This window comes from Drosophila yakuba, chromosome 3R (assembly GCF_016746365.2).
Source record: "Drosophila yakuba strain Tai18E2 chromosome 3R, Prin_Dyak_Tai18E2_2.1, whole genome shotgun sequence".
Classification (NCBI taxonomy): Eukaryota; Metazoa; Arthropoda; class Insecta; order Diptera; family Drosophilidae; genus Drosophila; species Drosophila yakuba.
The window spans coordinates 20905169-20928277 of NC_052530.2; the positions used below are offsets into that span (position 1 = coordinate 20905169).

General features: G+C 44.1%; 3 protein-coding genes across 6 annotated transcripts; all 3 read right to left on the bottom strand.

Moving 5' to 3' along the window:
* Positions 1–34: 34 nt before the first annotated feature.
* Positions 35–12130, bottom strand: LOC6537746 (transcription factor SPT20 homolog). 4 transcript variants are annotated; one of them, XM_015192993.3, is made up of 4 exons: positions 11002–12124; positions 1701–2876; positions 533–1586; positions 35–424 (listed from the first exon to the last, which is right to left on the bottom strand). In XM_015192993.3, exons 1-4 carry the CDS (start codon positions 11008–11010, stop codon positions 363–365), a joined length of 2301 nt encoding a protein of 766 aa, XP_015048479.1. In that variant the 5' UTR covers positions 11011–12124; the 3' UTR covers positions 35–362. The 4 variants fall into 4 exon arrangements, with proteins under 4 accessions (XP_015048479.1, XP_002098287.1, XP_039232541.1 ...); XM_002098251.4 differs by having other exon boundaries at positions 533–1589; XM_039376607.2 differs by having other exon boundaries at positions 35–1586; positions 11002–12130.
* Positions 12131–15594: 3464 nt separating this feature from the next.
* Positions 15595–22069, bottom strand: LOC6537747. Its single transcript, XM_002098252.4, has 2 exons — positions 21532–22069; positions 15595–21479 (listed from the first exon to the last, which is right to left on the bottom strand). Exons 1-2 carry the CDS (start codon positions 21956–21958, stop codon positions 15691–15693), a joined length of 6216 nt encoding a protein of 2071 aa, XP_002098288.1. The 5' UTR covers positions 21959–22069; the 3' UTR covers positions 15595–15690.
* A 154-nt stretch (positions 22070–22223) lies between these two features.
* LOC6537748 lies at positions 22224–22775 on the bottom strand. The gene is made up of 2 exons (XM_002098253.3): positions 22625–22775; positions 22224–22559 (listed from the first exon to the last, which is right to left on the bottom strand). Exons 1-2 carry the CDS (start codon positions 22638–22640, stop codon positions 22396–22398), a joined length of 180 nt encoding a protein of 59 aa, XP_002098289.2. The 5' UTR covers positions 22641–22775; the 3' UTR covers positions 22224–22395.
* Positions 22776–23109: the final 334 nt, after the last annotated feature.

Sequence of the window (23109 nt, forward strand, 5' to 3'; positions counted from 1 at the left end):
AACGGTTTTGTGGTGTAGAAAGAAATATTTGTTGTACTTTAAGATAAACTTTATTCACATAAAAAATAAATAATTGTTACATTTCAAACACTTTGCTTTACCATAATTACCTCCTCATAACCTCCGCATTACTCATCCTGCTCTTTTTTTTTTATATTTTTCTTAGATCGAGGCTTAGGATTTAAAATAGATTGTATATTTACAAAGATGTTGTACGCAAAACTTAAGTCAACGTGTGGGGCGGTAGATACTTGTTTCTGGGTAAAAAGGACTCAGGAGCAGGAGGTGTTTGGAGTTTCGTGCTGGTTGTGGTGCGGGATGGTGGTGCTGGTTGGTGGTGGTTTTTTTGGTGGTGCAAGTGCTCAAAATGACCCGTTGAAGTGCAGGTTTTGTGATGCGAACTGCGGTATCCCATGGTTGAGAGCTAAAACTTTACTGATTACTTTCAATTCATCAAGATTTCTTAAGCTGCTAAATTGACTAAGATGATTGCCACTGGGGCCACTCGGTCTGCTCTTAAAGTGTGCATTACCTGGACTAATGTCGCCGCTGGCTTTTGGCTGCTGTTGCTGCAACTGTTGCTGCTGCTGTTGCTGCTGCAGATATTGCTGCGCGTTTTGCTGCAACTGGTTGCTCAACTGGGGCGTCAAGTGCTGCCTGTAGAAGTTCTGGTTCTCCAGGCTGGGATTGGCATTGAGGCCAGGCTGCTGGCTAACAATCGTGGTGGCAAAGGAGTTGCTAGGCTGGATCTCCACATTTGAGTTTAACCCGAAGTTACCCACTCCAGTCTCCTGGCGGAATTGCCGAGCTCTTTGCTGCTGCTGCTGCTGCTGTTGCTGCTGCTGCTGGTGGAACACCGCATTGCTGACGTAGTTGGGCACCAGCAACTGTTGCTGCTGCTGCACCTGCTGTTGAAATGGCTTGTAATTGTTATGGGGCAAGGCCTGAAGTTGCGACGCCTCGGCCGGTGCAAAGTTGAACTGATTAGAGGGCTGGACCTGGGGGTTTTCGTTCGCCTTCTGCAGAGATTGCTGCAAATTTTGGAAAATCTGCTGGACTGCATTCGCTGGCGGCTTCTGATAGTTATTCGCGTTTATGTTGCCATTGTGCAGGGCGAATTTATGACCCGAAACGGCATCGCGCAGTGGCAATTGCTGCTCAATTGGATATGTGGGATAAATAACAGTCTTGGTATGTGTGCTGGGTATAAATTCGACCGAAGGTCTTATGGAGTAACCACCGCCCAAAGTGGGCGGTTGCAGACCCGTCTGAATGGCCTCCAGCGGACCATGTTGCTGCTGTACTTGCGACAGTTGCTGCTGCTGCTGTTGCTGTTGCTGCTGTACTTGCGGCAGTTGCTGCTGTTGCTGTTGGTGCTGTGGTTGCAAAGTGCTGGGTTGGGCAATCGGTGAGCCCTGGAAACGGCTCTGGGTCTGCTCCTCCAGCAGCTTCAGTTGGCGCAGGATTAGAGCCTGTTGCTGTTGTGCCTGGACCTTCAGCTGGTAGATCTGCTGCTCCAGAGCTCGTTGTCGCTCGATCAGGTAGTTGTTTACACTGGGTGGCTCAGGCAGACTGTTCAGAGGCTCCTGCTAAATCAATCATTTAATATTAAAATATTGAAGAATTATTATTATAAAACATGAAATCAAAAGGTATTCGCTAGTCGTTAAGATGTTGTGATATACTTTTAAGCTGCATACCTTTACATAATTGCTTGTGGAGCTGGCCAGGAAGGCGGGAGTGGTGGAGAAACCACCGCCGGCACTGGTGCTCGTGCTGATCTGGGTGGTGGAGCTGCTGCCGCCGGTGGGTGGGAACTGTGTGGGCAGCGGAGTAGCCGGTGGCTCTGTTTCCAAAACATTCAGCTTAGTGATGGTTGGTCCGATGTGGGGCAGCTGCTGCTGCTGCTGAGGTGCTGCAAAGTTGCTGGTGCGCTGATGGAGCTGGTTGCCCGCCAGCAATGGGCGGAACTTTTGAGCCGTGCCACGCTCGTCCAGATCCACCGTGAAAGCGGTCACGAGGGGCGCTTCCTGGATGCGAATGTCCTGCTTGTCCACCAGCTCTATGTTCTCCCCATCCTCATTGTGGGTGGGCCTAGGAGTGGTTGTGGTTGTCGTCGTCGTCGTTGTGGTGGTGCGACGTCTGGTGGTGCGGGGTCTGGGCGTAGTGGTTGTGGTCGTACTCGTGGACGTGGTTGTCGTGGGCGTGGTGGTCTTTCGCACATTGCTGATCTCGAATTTGATCTCGTGACTGCCGCTGTCGTGGGAGATCTCATTGCTGCTCACGGATCCGGAAATGGAGCTATCCACGCTCCGGGTGAGCTGGCGATTCTCTGGACCTTCGGCCTCCGCGGATTTTGGTTCAAGGGACAGGGAAGCGGCGGGTTGATTCAGTTTCCGGATAGTGGTCTTCTTCCACAGCTTGGAGCGATCGATGAAGGAGGAGAGCAGCTGCTCCTGGGCATTCTTCTCGTCAAAGGTGGCCGTGTAAAATTGGACAGTGGGCACCACTGGCTCCGGATCGTTTCCCCTGGTGCTCTCCTCCAGAATCTCATCCTTGTCGCGGTGCGATGGCAAAGTGGAGGTCTCTGCTCGAAGGAGTAGGGAATGGGAACCACTGCTGCTGGTAGTTTCCTCACCACTCTCCGTGGCAGCCGCCTCCTCCTGTTCCAGCTTATCAATGGCCCGAAGTAAGGCCTGCCTCACAGAGTAGTCCAGCTTTTGAATGGCCTCCCTGGGAATGATCTCGTTGCTCTCCGTGCTGGCACTCTCCACCTCCTTTTGATCGCCACTGGATTCCGCATTGGTCACATGGAGCTTTAGAGCAGCCAGCAGAAGAACCGCCAGCAAAGCCCAAGGCAGGCTGTTCAAATGTCTCTGTTTGCGAGATAAAAAAAAAGGTATGAAGATGCAGGCAACAAAGAGGAAACATTAATGGGTACGCTTAAATTTTAATAACTTAATAAGTTCGACAGCCTTCTCCTAATGGGCGTCTTATTTTCAGGCCTCATTTGCTTTAATGGCAATTGGTGCACGGCTAGTTGGAGACACCTTGGGCTAATTGCCTGTGACACCTTAACCATTTCCAATTGCTTGGCATTAGTCAAAATGGCTTTTGCCGGAATGCTTTGCAGTCTTTAAGATGTTGTAACTTGTTGGGACATTGTAAATTATGATATGTTCATTTATCTTAAGCTAATGGTTATGTATTGTTAAGACCAATTCCCTATTTTCTACGTGATTTAAACTAGTAAGCCTACTTTATATGCACTTGTGAAAAATGTATAAATGCATCAAATTGCAGAGTAGCAAACTAAGGAATTGTGCCAGTTACGTGTTGAATTAAAGTGTGACAAATGTCTATAAAACTATTTTGAATTTTAGCTGTGACTGAATTTTTATATAATTTCATTGCATACGAAGATTTTCCTGAACTAAAATTATACTTTTTATTGGTATCTCTTCGTAACTTCGAGTGCATTTTATTTGCCACATTAGAAGCCAAGCCCAAGTGCGGGAAACTTTTGCAAGCTGGTGGAAAGTGGAAAATGCATGCTCCATCTGCAGTTTGTGACCCCTTCGTATTTGTAATCCAAAGTCCGCTAATCTCGGCGTGGTAATCTTTCCGGCATTTGCGCCGCTGGAAAATCATAACGCATTATACCTCGTTTTTGCTGCCCACTAATGGTATTCGGATTTCTTGCTTTTTTGGGGGAATCTAAGGCTCCGTTTGGGCCTTTACCTGTTTCCTATTTCTTAGCCATTGCCTTGCACAATTTGCCATTTTCAACAGCTTGACGATTGATTTCTGGTGGGTTTTCATGCGACTGAAGTTCGCAGACCGTTTGCAAATTGGCCAGCAAGTTGCAACTCTTGTTTGGCTGTGGCCAAGTGCTTAGGCTAATTGTTGCATCAACGAGCGGAGGAAAAGCAAACCATCTGACCACCTGTCGCCGTAGCTAAGTGAGTTTTCCACTTTGATTTGGTTTTGTTTTTTCTGTTTCGGCTTCGGTTTCGGATTTGGATTTGGAATTTTGGTCTGCGTTTTTGGGGGCTCACTTTGGGTGCCCAGGATTTTTGTGTGGCAGTCACGTTGTTGCCACTTGGCACTTGGCATTACCCCGCGTTGTTGGCCAAATTTGAACAATCGTGGTAAAGTCGTTGCCTGAGTGGAAAATATTTAATCGGCATCAGCAGCAGCAGAGGTAGATGAAATGAAAAGCCCATTGGATTCGCAGCAAGGATTCCAGTCACATGCAATGCCAATGTTGCATAAATCGTTACTTTGTACAGAAAACCACTAACTTGGTTTTATTTAGATTTTCGAAGACAGTACTGATAAGCATTGAAAGTTTAGATATAATCATTTTATTTAGTGGCTGCGGTCAGTGCCCAAATGATAAAGCTAATTTTTCAGTTAGTCCCCTGCAAGTAATCAATCTTTTCCATTGAGTAAATCTTTCAACTCTGATCAACACTTTTGACTGAAGTTCGCCCCTCAAACTTTCTACTTGTCCGCCTTCAAATCACCGAAGGCGTCTCCTTTGAAGTCTATTGCTATAATATCGAACATGAGTCGACTCTTTTCACACTATAAAAGCTGCTGAAAATAATCATAATTTTTCACAATTTTACTGCCGCCCTCCTTCAGCCCAAAACCAAGGCCAGAGTTCAAGTTCTGCCAAAGGGCAAAGCATTATGGACCACGCCAACGACCAGGAGGCAACCACTTTTGATGGGAAATAATTTTGGCTGGCAGACATTTCTCTGCTTTAACTGGCTTGCTATTGACTTTCCGTTTGAGCATTTCGCTTTTTGGCCAACAAAATCGATGGCCATGTCTGCTTGGCCGCTCATTTGCGTCAATTTCACTATGGAAATCATCGTGGGCACTCAGTCAGTCAGCCAAATAGTCGAACTGTCCGTCAGTCGCGTCAAGTTGGCGCTAAGCTAATCAAGTTTACCGGCTTTGATTTCGCGGATCGGCTGGGAAAAGGTTTATACAAAAAAATATTTGAGGGGAGGTAGGAGGATCCACTGGTACAGCAAAAAGAAACAGCAATCATCATAAATTGTAATGGTCAGTTGGGAATCTCTGTAGCCACATACGAGTATATTTAAAGGCGCGGGGCTCAATTGCATGTGGGCACTTCCATTTATTTCATTTCGAGCCATTTCCCTGCCATGTTGGCCACTTCAAAACACGAAAATTTCAGGCTGCATGTGCGGAAGTGCTTAATTGTAAATATCTGCGGTATTTGACGCGATTTCTTGAATATTTCCATTAACAAAATGCAAATATATTTCCTAGGATTATCCCTTTTTATTTAGGTGATTCATTTACCTTGTTTTATGTGAAACATCAGCAAAACCATTTAATATTCTTAAAAAGATTATGCAAAAGGAAAGCTAGAGCGCTAGTCACTTAATGAGTAAGTTATTAATATTTGAAGCATAGTTAAGCTTAAAATTTTAATTGTTTTATGGCCAAAGGTTAACAAGCCCTGCAGCACGTTGAAAATTTCTCTGTTTAAAATTCGCGCCAGTTCCCAACTAAAAATCCCAATCAAAAGACGCCGCACATTTCCGTTTTAATTGGACGGATTTATATGTGCATAGTATGTATATTTTCACGTGGTAAATTCATGAAATTAACAAGCGGGTAAAGCGCCATAATAAAACTCCTTTAATTATTTGTAATTATTTTCGCTGGCCGCTGGGTTCCGCAAAAGGCCCGAAAAGCCACAGAAATTGGCCACAAACATGCGGCAAAGTGTAAAAAGTGATTTAACAACAATCGGACAACGCCAATAAATTAGCAATACCTCAATGGATAATGGCCCAGAGCCGTCTATATAATTTATTTATCTCTTGTGTGTGGGTTGAAAGTGTTTTTTCTACACTGTTTTACTCTCCACTTGAGGTAAGCAAATATTGCCTCGGGCCAAAAGAAGCAGCCAATTGCATAATTCGAAACTGACCAAAAACCGAAACTTCACTTTCGACGTGCGGATCGGACTGGGTAACCCAGTTCCACCGGACAACAATGAAAATGTGGTACGTCATATACGTATGCCAGTAATTCGAGCTGTCAGTTTGGATGGGGGAGTTTATGCTGCTGGATTTCCCCGTTTTTTCAGTTTTTATTGTGATTAATTTCACGCCTGCTGAGCCCCGCTGCACCTCAGATATTTCGCATTCGCATTCGCATTCTGCAGATGCATTTTGCATTTTTGCATTTAGCATTGCTCAAACCGGTGGCTTGGTTGCATCCACATCCACAAGCCACGCATTATTAAGCAGCTGGCTAGATGATAAACCCCGAATTTCGAGACCCGCACCCGAAAGTTGTTTATCTGGCTCTGGATGTAACAGTTCGCCATATAACGCAATCCCAACTCCCCGCTCTTAGCTACCAACCCAATCCCATCGAGATGCCATCCCCTCATCGCCAATTGGCGAGTTGGTGCAAATTGGTGATCATGCTTTATGTGGGCCAGCATACATATTAATGTTGTAAAAATTATGTTGCAATCCCGCTGGCCCAGCAAAACCATAAAATGCAACTATATCATATTAAAAGACCAGTTCACGCCCAAATAAACGATTTATGGATCTAAAGCAAAAACCTATTTGGGTATATTTATCTTGGCGTAGAGCTGGTATAAATCGCCTATTATTAAGTTATACAAATTGGACTGTATTCATAGGCAAATTTAACTCGATAATTAAAACAATAGGAACTATCATGAGCAAAGGTGTAACAGAAATCTTCTGCGGTCGAAATTGATCAATGTCCAAATAGAGCTGTCAATAAAAATAGTATCGTGCTGCTTTATATCCCCTTTATGAATTTTTAAGGCTTGAATAAATACAATAGAATCCAACCTATACAAATGCTTTGACAGCTTGGTATAACTTTACATATCAAAAAATTACAAGTAATTATTATTTGATTTCTCAAAATGTCTAAAAAAATGTAAAAAATTCACACAAGTTTTTCTCCACAAAACCATAACTCTGTGAGGGCATGCACAAATCGATGCTCTATGGCTACCAGTTTGTAGTCTTTATCAATGGCGATACCCCCAGTGATCGGTTGCTCAATAAATTTGTTACAGTATTTTACGGGCTTTTAACTGCCTTTGTGGCTACCAAGCTTCGTTGTCCACGGAGCCATAAAAAACATCCGTAATTGCGTGTGTGGGCCTCTGGCAGCATCTTCTCCGCCGATCTCGTCTCGATCCCAATGGAAGCCACATCCAGTTCGGTGCCAGACAGCAAGTCCCGGGCATTTGCATTTGCATAATTTCACACTCACATTTCGAGGCTGACGCGCCCTGATCTCGGATTTTGCGGCATTGTTTCGACGTGATATCAATATAATCTATGATCTGTGGGCCTAGGCTGGCTGCTTTGACATGGAAGCGAGCTTTTGAGTTTTGATTGGCATTGATTGGATCGCTGGCGATTGACCAATGCGGCGATATAGCGCGATTTGCGAGGGGATCTACTCCGAATTCAAATTCATAGCTGTTTACATTTCGATTAGGGCCCATTTCGCTGACTATTTATTTGCATATTTATGTGCATTTAATTGGGCTTTGGTTGCGTGTAAGCTGTTTGTAGATAGTTGCCATATCGGCTCTTCACTATGGCAGATCGCAGATAGGCAAGGGTTATCTGTTGGCTGATTGGCCAGAGGTCAAGTTTATTGATGGACCACCGATAAGCAGCTGAACAGCTGAAGTTCAAGATTGGACTGGACATCGAATTGAATTTGCCAGACGAATGATAATATTATTATGCCGTCTGTTACAACAGGTTATAGTTTTTATATGTTTATGTCTTGTGCCACGCCAAACTCTCGCTGGCATTAGTGGCTGAGTGAAAATCCGTGGACTCCGCTTATTGACCAACGCTTTTTGCCATCTTCCCGGCTTTTATTTAGCCACACAGCATTTCATAATAAAAATAAGACAAAATTACCAATGTGCGCATATTACGATAAATTTCCGCGGCATATACTTGTACATACAGTTGCAGACATGGCGTTAAGGTTTTTCCATCCTATAATAATTTCTGTTTGTTTGTTTGTTGGTGTTCGGTTCGCGTAATGTCTGCCCATTGTTTGGGCTTTGGATTTTAAGGAGGGGCTGGAGGGAAATCTCTGTGTTTTCTTTTTCCACTTTTTTTTTTCCTCGCTTTTTGTTTTGCTCTTTACATCTAATGGCGCGTTGAGACAAAAATGCAATGTCAATGGCATCATTGGGCCGTGTACTCGCCAATTTCGGTTTCACTTTTATCGATGCCCGGGCATCTCCGAAGATCCGAATGTTGAGGAAGAGCACAGGCGAGCCAAGCCAAGCCAAGCCAGTGTCGAGTCGAGGTGAAGATGAAGATGCTGCCGGTGCAGAGATCATCGGTGGCCAGTGGAAGTGGTAAATGTTTTTATGCCCACCTTTGTTTGGCCTGTCTATATAGTTACATATTATTATGTAAATCGCTTACATTGTGTGTGCTCAGCGTCGTGTGCCAGTTCCCTCTGAAAACTATCTACAATTGCCGTTCGAAATGCTGCTGTTGACCTTTCGGCAGCAGATGCGTCGATGGGTTTACAAAACAAAAGACTTAGGCAACGAACCCGTCACTAAACTCCCCCTAAAAGCGTTGCATGACCGCCAACTCATCCGCTGCACTTGCTCAGCGGCATCATACTCGTAGTTATACTTTACAAGTGGCGCTGATTTATTCGAGTAGTATCTCCATGCCCGTTCCCTATTCCTTTTCGTTGCCCATCTATCATATGGTAAATTGTAAATTGCTATTTTGACAATTGCACAATTTCGTGCAGACCATGGCTACAGATACAGATCTCCTCGCACGATATATGTTTGCTGCTCAGTGTGCGGGCGGTTTTTTCTTGTTATTTATTTCTTGCTGAATCCATGAATCGGATATCTTGTGAATGAAGCGCCGATCGTGAGTGAGTGTGTGGTACTTTTACTTTTGTTACCCTACAATGGCGCCGGGTCAACAGTTCCGATAAACAAATCAAATAATACTCCCGCTCCATGATCAATGACTGTTAAAATTGGTGCCCCGGAGCACTTGAAAGCGTTAATTGAATTAACCGGGAGAAACTCACGTGTGATAAAATCGATAAAAATCTAGTTTTTGTGTAATATTTTAAGGTGCGGATATAGTAAAGGGTTATTGGGTAAACTCCTTTTATTATTACGCCAATTGAGTTTTTCATTAATAAAACTGATGTGGATATTGGTATTGTAAAAGTGTAAAATATTTTCTATAAATGCTTAACAAGACTTTAGGAAATTATTTGTATTGTTTAATTCATCAGATAATTATAAAGGTAGTTTATAAAGATCAGCTCGGGAATTTGGTTGTTTCGCCATTTACATTTATTATTGAAATACAATTGGCTTCAACATTTTTATAGCTTTCTTTTTTTTGGTATTGATGAAAGCGACAATTGAAGAAATTATAAAAAACTATTATAAAATAACACGCATTTTGTTTTTGAAGGGGTATTATCGGTGTATTGTCTTCACGGTTTTCATTGACTTCATTGATGTGCTTTTACTATAAGTTCCACAACTCGTAGTCGACTGGGCAGACTTCAGCTATTACTACCTTAGCTTTAAAGTTAATATTAATATTTTCTTAAAAATATTAAATTTTTTAAGCACATAGGGGAGTAGCCCCCAGTGTCCCTTGACACTGACTGCCTCTGGATGATTTATGACCCGTTGGCTAATTTTGGGCTGGAGAAATCAGCGGCCGGCAAGGAAGCCTCTGTTTTTTTTTTGCTTTTTTGCCAACGCAAACAGAAATGTGAAAAAAAGGAAAACGCAGCATAATCAATTTTAAGCATTGTCAAACTGCAATTATGCAATGGTGAAAAGTGAAATTTTATTGCATGTCAACAACGGCAGACATCTACACACATCTGGCGTTTTGGGACGTCTTCACAGATGACTTGGTAGATGGGCAGGGAGGGGGTTTTTATGCTTTTTGGGTCTGGGAATGGGGGTCGATCCGGTTGCTCGGATCCAGTCGAAGGCTGCTGCCAACTCTCAACTTTGGCTGCCGAACAGGTCGCACTGGCACTGGCCATTTGAATTTGGCCATAAACTGTCGATTGCATAAGCTAGAAATCGGATATGCCTGGGGTGTGGGCCTTAACCTGGCCAACATGCGGGCCAAAAGGCCCATAAATCCTTGATGGGTTGGCCACTCTAGTTGGGCAAAAAGGCCGACCAGCACCTGTGGCTAAAGTCTATCCGCTCTCGTTTTGACCTCAGAGTCGCAACTTTAAATGCCAGTTTTAACGGTCCTAATCAGGCATGGTCACCAAATGGACTTTGAGTGATTAGGGATCATAAAACAACTGGAACTCGATCGGTAGCTGGCAAACGCAATGCGTCTCACATGTCGCTAATTAAATTGTTTTATTGACTCCGAAACGGAATCATTAAACGGCATTAAAAACCCATTACACAAATGACTTGGCAAATGACTTTCAATAACTTGGTTTTGCCAAAAACGTTGAAATCCCATGCATATATTCATGATTGGGCTATCTGATCGATTGGCGGCGATCGCAGCTGTCAGTCCAAAACCGTAACTCCCACACTCTAAACTCTAAAGTGCCAAAACTGGGCGTGGTCAGATGTCTTACTAATTGGGAGTAATTTAATTATCGGTGAAATTTCTATCGACGTACGTTTGTTAAACTTTCTGACTGGCAGTATCAACAGTTGGGGGATTTCTTGAGGAGTAAACTAAAACAATGCTAAGTGATCTTGTGAGGAATAAGTTAATTATCACTTGCCATGCAAATTTACTGGTTATAAACTTAACAAAGAAGGAAGTTATAGCTCCTGCTATAAGAAATATTAAATAGGTTAGTTGGTAAAAAGCTACACAAACTCAAAAAGAGTTCTGAGTAAAGATGTAGCCTCCTTTTCTGAAAACTTACCACCAGCATTGTGGCTATGTATCTTGGGGAATTGTATCCAATTTAATAGCGCAGTAATCCGATGGTTTGATGACCACTCCACCACACTCTCTATTTCGCTTTTGGACGATGCACGCAATCAAATCGTAATATTCGAATCGAGACAGAAACATAAACTAATCAAATGCGAATTAGCTGTTAAAGTTTCCTTTATTGTATGTGGATTATATACATTTGATTTGTATAATGCCAATATGCCGCTGGCTGTCGGCTGTCGGCCGTTTCTCGTTGCACTTTATTTTCGATTAATTGCCAAATTTCGAATCGTTATTTTCGAATTAGCGGACAACAGAGTTCACACCGGCCGATAATTTTCGCGGCTCAGAGTTAGTTAGATTTTGTGATTTTTTTTTTTGGTGATTTTTCTGCTTAAGCTGGGGCGGCTAACCGCTGGCAGAGGAGAACTGAACCAAAACCAAAAGCAAACCAAACCAAACCGTCTGAACGCTCGATGCAGACTGAGCCACGAACGTTGCGAGGTTTCCTGGCCGAAGACAAAAGCATAAGACCATGGGCCGACGAAGATGCTGCAGATGTGGTTGTTGTCAGTTGGCGATGAATGAAAGCTCATTATGGCCATCTCGGCTTGTTTTTTTAGTTTTTGACTTTTTTTGCTTTTTAGTTTTAAGCTTGAACTTGGCTGCTGGCCAACTGCAAATTTACTTTACTACACCTTTAATGGCCACCCATCCGTCCATGACGCAACGGAATTCTAGTGGAGCTGCACTCCCTTGGGCGCTAATTAAGTTTCATACATTTACATTTATTGGGATTTTGGGCTCGAGGTGGCTCACTTTCTCAGCATTACTCAACCAACTCGCTGGTTTTGCTTTTCGTCCGAAATCCTTGCCCACAGCTAAATGAGCACCTACAGCCAGTTTGGGCCAACTCACACACGTGCCGCAGATCAAAGTTGGCTTTCAGCTTCCTAGTAGCCAATTTTTCGTGGGCCATTTTACGGCGCGAATTTCTCTCGCATTAGCGCCAATTCAGCATGTAAATTAACTCATTTCTGAAGACGCATGTTTCAATATTCGATTTCCGGCTGTCTCTCCACTTCCGCTCAACTTTGCCACTTGCAATTATTTCTTTGATGAGGCTCTGATGAGCAGCCAACTGCCAAACAGGCTAAACCTGGAAGCGCTTTTGACCATCAATGGCAGACATGAAATGAAAATGCAGCTTAAGGAAATTAAGTGTTGCAAGTTATAGTTAATTGGAAATATATTCAGCGAAAAGGGTTTTCCGTAATAACATTCTTTATTGCTTATGGTAATACGGAGTAGTTTTGTTGATCGTAAAATGCACTTTTTAATAAGCGCCCAAGTAAGGCACCATTGCATTTAATAACATCTTTTGGGTATTACCATAACAATGCTAGTAGCTGGCACAACACCTTTTTGGTAACCTGTCTGGGAAATCACCATTTGGCGGGGGTGTGGAACTGAAAAACCCATCCTCTGTCAATGGAAAATCGGCAGGCAGTGTAAAGCACTTTCCGCCACCCGACTAGTTTCCACATGCCACCGGGAGGAGAGTCTGGGATGCACATCTCTTAGCTGCAGATTACTGGGCAAATGCTTGGTAAAGACCAACAGAAAGCCACAAAAGCGAGCCAAAAACCAAACATCGAACACGTTGAGCCTCACATAGCATCGCATCGAGTGGCAAACCAGCTTTCTTCGTCGTGACTTTTGATATTTGAAATGATGGCGAGACGCCTCGACGCCGCCGCCGCCTGGTGAGCTTTTGAACCCGTTTGCACCCTTTTTCCAACTGTTCCATGCGTTTTTCCCCCGCCACCCCTCCTCCCACCCTAACTGGCAGTTTTCAATTTGACTTTTCCGAGTCGAAGTCGTTTGCTGCTCTGTATGCTGAACAAATTTTGATTGCGGCCAGGACACAGACCCTGCTGCACATGCGCAGATCATCTGGCTGAACGTGATGGTCCGCAGGCTATTTGGCTGGCAGTATCACCATCATACACTCAGAGCATCTAATTCTGTATTGGGATGAAATTTACCAGCAAATATCTTGAATATCAGATGGCTTCATATAGCATATTTGCTTGTATATTGTACAAATGTTCTTAGAATTATTCATAGAATTTTTCTATTTTATTTGTGCAAGAAGGATATCAGACTCGTTCCTGTAACATTTAAAGGAATCCTTTTTTCGCAGTGAAAGCCAAATGGAAAATACATGTAGCATGGTTGCTCAGCTGAGCTAAGTGAACTGAATTCCTAATGAAGTTTTGCGGTTACGGATTGGCATCCGATCGGAGGTGATCCCAGCTGCCATAACTCAAGTCAACCGCAATTTTGACCCCCTCACAGAGGTCCATTTGGCAACCCACCGGTGACCTTAGCCACTTGATTCAGCCCGCCACGCCTTGGTCCAACTACTGTTTACAAATCTCGGAGAGGCCGCATAATAAAGTCATCCATCTGGGCAACCAATCATCATCATAGCCGGGGGCCAAGCTTTATTATGACACTTGATTGAACCACCCGACCGATATTGATATTGCCATTTTGATTCCCAGGAATTTATGATTGGCGGTGGCAAATGAAATCATAAATAGCAAAAAGAGCAACGAGTTCACTAAATGGCACAAACAAGACGCACAGTCGAGAAATTTGTTTAAAAATAAATTTTGTATAAATTGCATAGATTTGACATAAGACAAAGGCCTTTGTGCCCCACGAAATAAACGTGTCAATGAGGGCCGCGGTAATAATTTAAAATGCAAATAGTCGAAAGAGGCAATCGCAGACCGTCGTTTAAGGTGTGAAATATGAATGCGGCAGAAGCAGCTCTAATCTTCGGACTGGCTCCATGAAACCCGAGTAAAGATTTGCCAACGCACTCCGGATAATCATATGCATCCAAATGTGTTCCCCCCATATACGACCATATCCATCCACTCTCGTTTTATCGGGCGTCTTCGGTTACAATTTACATTCGGGGCCTTGTCAGTTCCGGATTAGACAAAATTGCTTTTTAAGTAAGCTAAATCAATCATTTGACAGCAGCTTAATTGTCCAGCGATCGGTGGTCACGCCTTCCCAAAAAAAGAGGCTATGGGCTATGGTCTTCTGGTTTTTGGACAGCTGCTGCTCCGGCTACCGGCTGAACTCCTGACCCCCACTTTGTATTGTGGCCCATTGTGAATAGTTCAATGCCATGGCAGCCAGTTTTCCTTTGACTAATTTTCACCATGATTGAGTGGAGTTTGGGGAACCTAAATGTCAGGGAAACTTGGAAATCGAAGGATTTTGATTGATGCGTGAAGTAAGTGAAATCTTGTTGAAAGAGAAATCTCATTAGGTCTATGTGAAGATACAAGAACAAATTGAATTACTCGGCTGATAAAATATGAAACTGTTGATTAATTATTTCAAAAGCTAATTAAAAGCAAAGTACAAAAAAATTGGCAATTTTTTAATTATGTTGAACAAAGGTCAACATTTCTATTATTAAACATTGGCTGATGGGTTTTCACCTTTCAATCAACCCAATCAAAACATGTTTTCCCTGCAGCCCGATGAAGATGTGGCCAATTAATGGCACCTCGATTTACGATCAATTTTTTAGGGCTTAATGATTATAACTAGTTAGCCATCGAATATTAATACAATCCATCAAACGATATAATATGAGATGATTTCCGAGATCATTTGGTTTCTTTATTTGCGCATTCCCATCTTGTTTATGCCTTGAGCCAATCAAATTTATACATTTATTCGATCCACTATATTTTTCAGGCCAAAAGATACATTTGATACGTTTTGGTTAACAAAATGCCAGGCAATATCAATCAATTATGTCGCATCCAGTCGCATCTGCAACTCTAGAGCCCGACCCAACCCCGAGTTGTATGTTTTTATGTAACAAAGTGGCTTAGATTTCGAGACAGCTAGTGAGATCATAAATCTTGTGAATATTTTCGTTCGTCGATTGCGTCAACTTTGCGCACTTTGCATTACATATTCGAGATCCACAGACCAAAAATGATTTGTTTTCCTTCATTTTTTTTTTGGCTAAGCTCTTTTGGGTGATTAACATTTGGTTGACCCAACAAATTGTAGGTGGATCTGGGGTCGCGCACCCTAAAGATGGAGGGTGGGCATCGGTGAACGCCCACTTGTGGTGCGTGTGAAAACGGATTGGCCAAATTAACAAACACTAAAGGGTTTTGCCATGGTCCAATACTTTGTCTCCGGATTTTCATCTCTTACTTTTCTTGTTTTTTGGCCCAACTGATCTTTTGTTATGCTGATTGTCCGTAATTTGTCATACGCTGCGGGCCGACTAATGAAGGTTGAGAGTGCTTATGGAGCAGCCGGAGACATGACAGTTCGTTTTCAACACATCTTTATGTGATTCGCTTTCGAGTGACTCCCACAAATATTGATACAGAATGAGTTACGGCGGTAATCAGTCAGTCTCGCGCTCTAAGAGGAATACTCAATCATTAAGGGGCTGTAAATATTATAGTATTTTTACTGAGTTAATATTTACACAGAGAAAAAGTATAAAACAGATTCATAATTTCATTGCATACAGTTTAATGGTTCGAAGACTTTTAGTGCCTATACAGTTAACACAATTTTATAGCTTAACCTAAGCAAAAACAATAAAAAATCGCTACTCAGTTGGTTCCGCCAGCGGCTTGCTTTCCTCTCCACTTTCCGATTTGTGCGCTTGCGCCCAGTCAATAACATATTCCCGCAGACTGGACAACGCGAGGACGGCAGGAGTCTCGAGCTTCTGATCCTTGGCCAGCCAGTCGCAGTATTCGGAACGCGAGCAAGCGCCAGCGCTGCCAAAGCTCCGCACATAACGCACACTCGCGAGCTGGTCCGGCCATTGGCGCGAGATGCACTCCAGCAGGGTATCCAATTGGGCAGCGGACACAGCACTGTGCTGGCCACATGCTGAGCCAGTTTTCCACAGAACGTTGAGCAGGCGGCCCAAGCCAGGAACTGATATCCGGGGAGAGAGCAGCGGCAATAGCTGCAACACCAGGCGATATACTCGCAACTGGATGTGGTCATAATCCGGCAGTTCCGAACGGGATGCGGCCAGGGAATACCACAGATTGTTGAGGATGCTGATGACACCCTCGATGATATCGAACTGATGGAACTCGGTGTCGCGAATGACGCCTACCAGCCAGGACAGGATGCCTACGTGCTCCAGCATAATTTTCACGGCACCCGGAATTTTAACGCATGTAGAGAGCACCGATAGGAGCAGCAGATTCGTTTCCAGATTGGCCAAACTGGAGCCGTAGAATCCAAGGAGGACCTTGAACGTATTGGTGGATACCAGCAGGAAAAGGTCGGCGCTGCACTTAATACCGCATCTGAGCAGCTCCACGATAAACTCACGGTACTGCTGGTGCTCTGGTTCCTGCGAGTAGAAGAACACATTAAAGTCGGGTATCGTCTGGAAGTTGAAGCTCTGTTTCAGCCGTAGGTACATCATCAATCGCTTATACAGCAAATGCGTTGGCTCTGTGCTCAAATTAAAGCTGTGAGCGATAAACAGGGCAGGAATCAAAGGAACCCTAGGCGTTCCGCCATGCGTTTTCCTCTGTGCCAGCCAGGAGTTTCTCAGATCGTTCAATCCTGCCTGAATGTTCTCATAGGCCTGCGTCCACAGCGGACGCTCGTAGAATTTGGAGAGTTCGAAGTGAGCTCGATAGCGTTGCTGGCAACTGGCAGCCGCTAATCTCATGTCCTTATCCAGAGATGATAGTCCGCAGAAGGTAATCGCCAGTAATCCATTCTGGACAGGCCAGCGAGCCCAGACTACAGACTCCGGTGCGAAGCAGTGCATCATCAGCGGCAACAGGAAAGCGGGATCGTAGCAGGTCTCGTATATACTTTCGCGCTTCGGGCAAATTCGTCGTAGATCCTGTGGGAAATCTTGCTGGCCCTGCTCCACCATTTGCTCCAGCTGATTGTCGCCAAAGCTTAGGGATTTCTTAGCCGGATTTTGAAACTCCACGGAGGGTAGTTGTTGGCTAGCATGCAGGCTCCTCCAAATCGGGAAGTTTTCAATCGTGTACTCGCTAGTCTCTCGAACAATCAGGGCCAGCACCTGAGCCACATTTGTATCCTGCTGTTGCAGCCGTACTCGCTCATCTTCGTCCGCAGCCCTCAAGGCGTAATGGGCCACAGCACTTTCGCCCCAAATGAAGGGTCTGAACTTATCCAAACCCACGTCGAAGCGTTCGTAGTGCTCCAGCAAAGCTAATCCATATCGATCCGCAGGAGAAAGTTTTGCATGATAGGAGCCAAGGATTACGGGTACGTGAGCCGATTGCAGGGCACTTGGTGCCTTTCTGGCCAACACCTCCATTAGCTGTAGAATGCGTGTTTTGGTTTCACTCGGCTTGCCCAAAAGATGGTCAAAACAGCAAGAGTGCGTGCAGATCATTTCATATAGAAGTGTTGGTGTGGCATCCTCCTCCTGCTGCACATCCTCCTTATAATCATCGTACATTCCATCACACAGGAAGGCCATCAGCTTAAGCACAAGCCCATTGGTTTCATCCTGAAGCGGCAGTTCTTCCTCGCCGAGGTGAAGGGCCAATTTTAAGCAACTCTTGCAAAAGTTAAGCCACTGCGGATTCTTCTGCAAGCGACTCCAATCCAGGGGTAGATCATGGGACCAGTTTGTTTTCCACCACTCGTAACAGTTCCAGGAGATTTGCTCTAGCTTGGGCAGATCCAAAGCCTGTTTCTTCATATCCAGTGCTAACAGTTGAACATTGAGGTTTATATAATTCACAAAGACAGTGGCTTTTTGCTTCTCATCCTTGGCGGCAGCAAAGCCCTGCCAGTAAATCTCGCGCAAAACTCGCACCTGGAAGAGTTCCACGGAATCGAGCTTAAGTTGTTTCTGACAGTAATCGAAGCACTCCGACTTTGGCATGCAAAGCGCAATAAGAAGAGCACTAGCCTCCGAATGCTCCCGGTAGATGAGGGCAGCCTTCTGTGGCTTCTCGATGCTCTTCATGAAGCCGTTCTTGTAGGTCTGATAGCAACGTTGAAGCACTGGTTGAGGTATCTGATAGTTCTTAGTCAAAGCAATATCCAGGAGGGGATACACCAGATCCTTCTGCTCCAAATTGCTTGGTAGTAACTCTGTAAATTTCTCAGCTAATCGGGTCTGGCGCTCGAGCAGCAGGCAGGCCAAACGGATGGCGGATTTGCTGAGTTTTCGAGAGGATGTAAAGAAACAGGCAAAGAACTCACTGTCGCACTCATCCAGGTGGTGATGGTAATTTATCAAAAACTCCAAGAGCGCGAACTCCAATGGTTCCAGTTGCTGCTCATTTAGCTCGCCGAAGTCCTTGTAGAAGGTAAGAAGTACCTTAAATGACTTCCCGCAATCAATGGGCTCCTTTAACGTGTTCAGTCGACCCAGCAAACGCAGCAGTAGATCAAAATAATGATTTGGTTTACCATTCGGGATGAAGTCCTGTGCTTGTACTTTGGTTGTTAGCAGGTCCAGCATTTGGGAGCATTCAACAGAGTTGAATTCAAATGAATCCACCAATTTCACACACTCGTCGAGCTGTGGTTGATTTCCCAGTTGGTCCACCGGTGTATCCAAAGCAATATCCAGAGTCTTGATCAAGTGCAGGCGATAGTTGGCCGTATAGGTCTCGAATCGAGGCAAGCTACGGCAATGTTCCATCAATCTTCTAAGGAAGATTACATAGTTTAAGCGAGATTCGCTTGTTTCACTAAGCAATTCAGTGGGGTGCAATTGCCACAATCGATGGGTAAATATATAGTGCAGCATACTTTGAGTGAAATTTTCGTCCTGCTGCTCATTATCATCTGACTGCTGAACTTCTTCTGGCCCATCCACCTGACTGGCAATTTGAAGGAATTTGATGAGAAAATCTGCTGTTAGCTCTGCTTGAAGTTTGCTCAATTTCTGGCTGGTAAAGTAATGGCTAAAAACGAAAAGCAGATCCTGGACATAGATCATATTGCGACGTGGATTTCCGAGGCTGGAGTGCAACAACATTTTCTGGCCCTCTTCTAATTGTAACTCGAAGTTGTTTTCCGGCTTATCCATTTTGAATACCTGCTCGAAGGGCATGGTCTCACTTTCTGTGCTAACCTTTCGCATTTGCTTTAGCAAGGGCCACTTATCATATATTATGTGGGGAAGTTTCTTTGGTTTCACCGAATTTCCTTCTCCAGGCAGCCAGCTCTTCATATAGCTAGTGTGCTTGTCTAAGTTCTCCTCGTAAATTTGCAGCACTACTTCCGGCTTGGTGTGATAGTGGAAAAGCAGAACAAATACAAGCTCCACATATTCGTCGTAAGGTTCCTCCAATTCTACACCCTTTAGCAACAGGGGCATCATCTTGCTAAGGGTGAGAGTTTCCACATAAGCCTGCACCGTTTGACCCTGCTCGATTTGAGCAAACAATTTGCTAAGGTTCTTTGTGATAATGGCAGTATCTGCAACGCTTTGTTCCGGAAGCTCAATCTGTCTCCAATCCAAGCAGAGTATAGTCAGCAGGATCTCAACAACGTTGGTCACCGTAGCGGGACCAAATCCAATAAGGGCCTCTATCCAGATGTTGATCTCGTGCCTACAGGAGTCAAACATTCCCGTGTTTTGGAACAGGCGGCTCAATATGTTTCCAGACTCTGATTTGATCGATTTTTCCTCCAGCATGTAGGCTTTAATGAAGGATTTAAATACGTTGCCAAAAAGGGGTTGGGTTGGGTTTAAGGAGTGCGGAAACAGCAGCAGGATGGTTTTAATCGACTTCAATTCTAATTGAATCTTCAGGAGTTCCTCCGGTTCATTCACTTTATCAAAATCAGTTTCGTATAGGGGTCGTAAAACATCCAAATAATCGAGAATTTGACTCGTCTTATTCACAAATGCTCGATTCTCTTTGCAGAGAAGCAACACCAGGTCCAAAGTAACTGATAAACTCTCAAGTACATTCACGCCTTCCGTCTTTTTCTGTTTGATGAACATGAAAAGCGAATATAGGATGGACTCGATAGTGGGAAAGTGGACCAGCAGATGGTTAAGTAAATCGAACCTAAATTTACGCAGCGAATTGCCAGCTTTTTTTGATTGCTCTCGGACGGCAATGGCATGCATGTAATTGCTGTACTGTTTCATCATGGAAAGAAGTAGGTACAGCACAGCCAATCTCAAATTAAAGTCTGTATCGCTCAGGTACTTCTTACCCGTAATGTGAAGTAAAGCTTCGATAGGCAAACACAGCTGCTTGATCCAAAAAGAAAAATCCGTTAAAGTCATCTTATTAAATGCTGTTGATAGAGCACTGGGCGGGACTGCATCAATGATTTGAGCCAGAAAATTGAAAACCTTTGGCAAATCCTCCGATTTGGTTTTGAGCGGACTGAGCAGGGTGGAACAATTCCTCACTGTATTGCGTCCCAAGTCTGGACAAGCAGTTAGTGTTTTTATGACCAAATCCACTTTGCGCGGATTTTTGTACGGCTTGTATAGAGAGCCAAGTAATCTGCCCTGCAGTTTGTTTTGCTTTTGGCGGTAGTGCGTCATCGCATCAAAGCAGATGCCGTGCTTGCGGGAAGTAAGTAGGACCAGCAGTAGTTCGTGAACGGCAGCCGATACTGCTTCCGCCTCCTGTGGGTTTGGACGCGTCTTACCAACACGTTGTGATCTACTGAACAGCGCTTCGAGTCCCATGGGTCCCTTCCAATCGTAGAGGCAACGCAGACTTTTACAGCACTCTAAATCAAAAACCAGAACCTTCTTGGTCTTCTGTATGTCGGGGTTCTCAAGCACATATTGCCTTAGTGCGTTAAGCACCACGCAGACGGTTATATGGTCATCGTAAACCAATCCCTTGGCCAACACGCCGATAAGTTGTCCTCGATCCAGGATGTTCCGGATAAGTAGTGTATTGCCTTCGACCAGGAAGGCCAAAATAAAGTGGATAAACGCTTTGCGCACTGTATCCTCGCATTGGTATTCGCTCTTTGCATGTGACAGCAATTTCTCCGTCACAGTCACGTTGGAAAGCACATCATAGGAATTCAGAACCTGCCGACCCAGTTGAGGCTCCACGCATACAATGGCCGTGAGCAGTTTTAGGGCATTACGCCGATGTAGCTGAGTTGATTGCATCTGATTCTCGAGAACAGCTCCATGAACCTTGAGAAAATATCTACACCCGTGGACAGCCGACTCCATGTGGCTCTTCTGGTTGGTAAGTATTTCCATCAAAACTCGTTGCAGAGCCTCTGTGAGGTAGTCCACGTGAAAATAATTGCTCTTATCGATCCTTTCGAATGCTTCTGCTAGTTCCAAGGGCTTCCCGCGCTTTTCTATGTACTTGGCCGCAAGCTTAGGGCGGGTGGTGGAGCACATATGCAGAAAGTGACGCAGTTCTGGAAGGAGGATTCATGAGTTAAATATCTTCAATTAAACAAATTAACCCACCTGTTATGAAGTTATTGCCGCGAAGCTTGGTGCGGAAGTGCATCATCTTGAAATCGTTGGGAAAGTATATGCCGGGTTCGGGTTCAATCCCGGAATCTGGACTTATTTCATCCTCCTCCTGTTGTTCTTTATATTTTTTTGAATTAGAGGCATCCACCTCCACTTCCACCTGTTGCTCTACATTTTCGTCGGATGTTTTTGTCTTTTTTGACTTCTTTTTTGACGGTGTAGAGTCAGCAGGATCGGTTCCATTAGTTTCCGGCGAGTTTTCATCGAATGATTCCTCAGTTTTATTCTTCTTTTTCTTTTTCTTCGGTGTGTCGGACTCCTTGGACAGTTTTTTGGGCACCTCCACTTCACCGTCATCCTCTTGCTCTTCGGTTGCCTCCTCGTGCTTCCTCTTTCTTCGATTGGTTTGAATTGCCATTTTGCTTGAATAATATATATTATATTTGCCTATTTACTGTATAAATCGTTTAAAATTAAATTTAAATACAAAAACAGCCGAACACACGTGCTGGCAATGAATGGTATGACCCTTTTTGAAATACCGGATAATACCGCCGTTGTTTCAGTGTTGTATAGGGCGACAATTGGCGCGTACTTAAATCATATACTGTTGAACAAAAAAGAAAACATAGAACAGAAACATATTCAAAGAGATTAAAGATATTATTTAATTAAACAATAAGTTTACACTCGCCAACAATAAACAACGTATTTTACTACAATAATAACTACAAGGGGTGCGCAATTGAAAAATCTACATCTGGTCGCGATAATGACTCATAATCCAATCTGTCATTTGACAATTTACACATTTTTTCCTTGACATGAACGTTTTCTCTATTGTTTCAACTGGGTCTAGTCATCCTCCAGGGCCGCATTGGTGGCTCCTCCAGAGCCATATCCAGATCCTGCAGGAGCCGTGGTGGTCACCGATCCAGCGACCGGGAATTCCGGCAGAGTGGAGCGCTGTTTAGCCGGAGCCGGCGGAACCACGGGCAAATCGACTGATTTACTTTTGCCTGTAAGCACACAATTATTATTAGTCGCTATTATGGGCTTATGCAGATATCTGCAAATCGATTACCAAAACAACAACCCATTATAGTATACTCTTGACTGATTCTCGGGGCGAGTGGGCTAATTTGCTGAAAGTTCTTTGAGCACTAAATCGGGCAAATCAAATCGTTGGCCAATTGACTGGGAATGTGTATGTGTGCACCTGAGGCGTGCAAACGACTCATGGCTAATTGATAAGCACTGCTGTTACTTTTATTCTCTTTTTGTTTAAAATGTAAAGTGGGTTATTTATGACTGTATGGGCAGGTCTCCTATCAACAGTGTAGTGCCCCATTGGCCGTATTGGCCTCGTGCAAATAACCGTACAACTGTGATAAAAGCGAACATTGCCGGTCGGATATAACCGCAGCGAAGCGACAAACAAACCAATTATGATAAGCTCTTATCAGGGAAACCGTTTTCAATGCTGTCTAATTGGCGCTAAATATTCAATTGCCGTTTTGATATCGTTAATCGAAAAAGTTATCGGCAGAACGCTCCGCTCTAATGGGC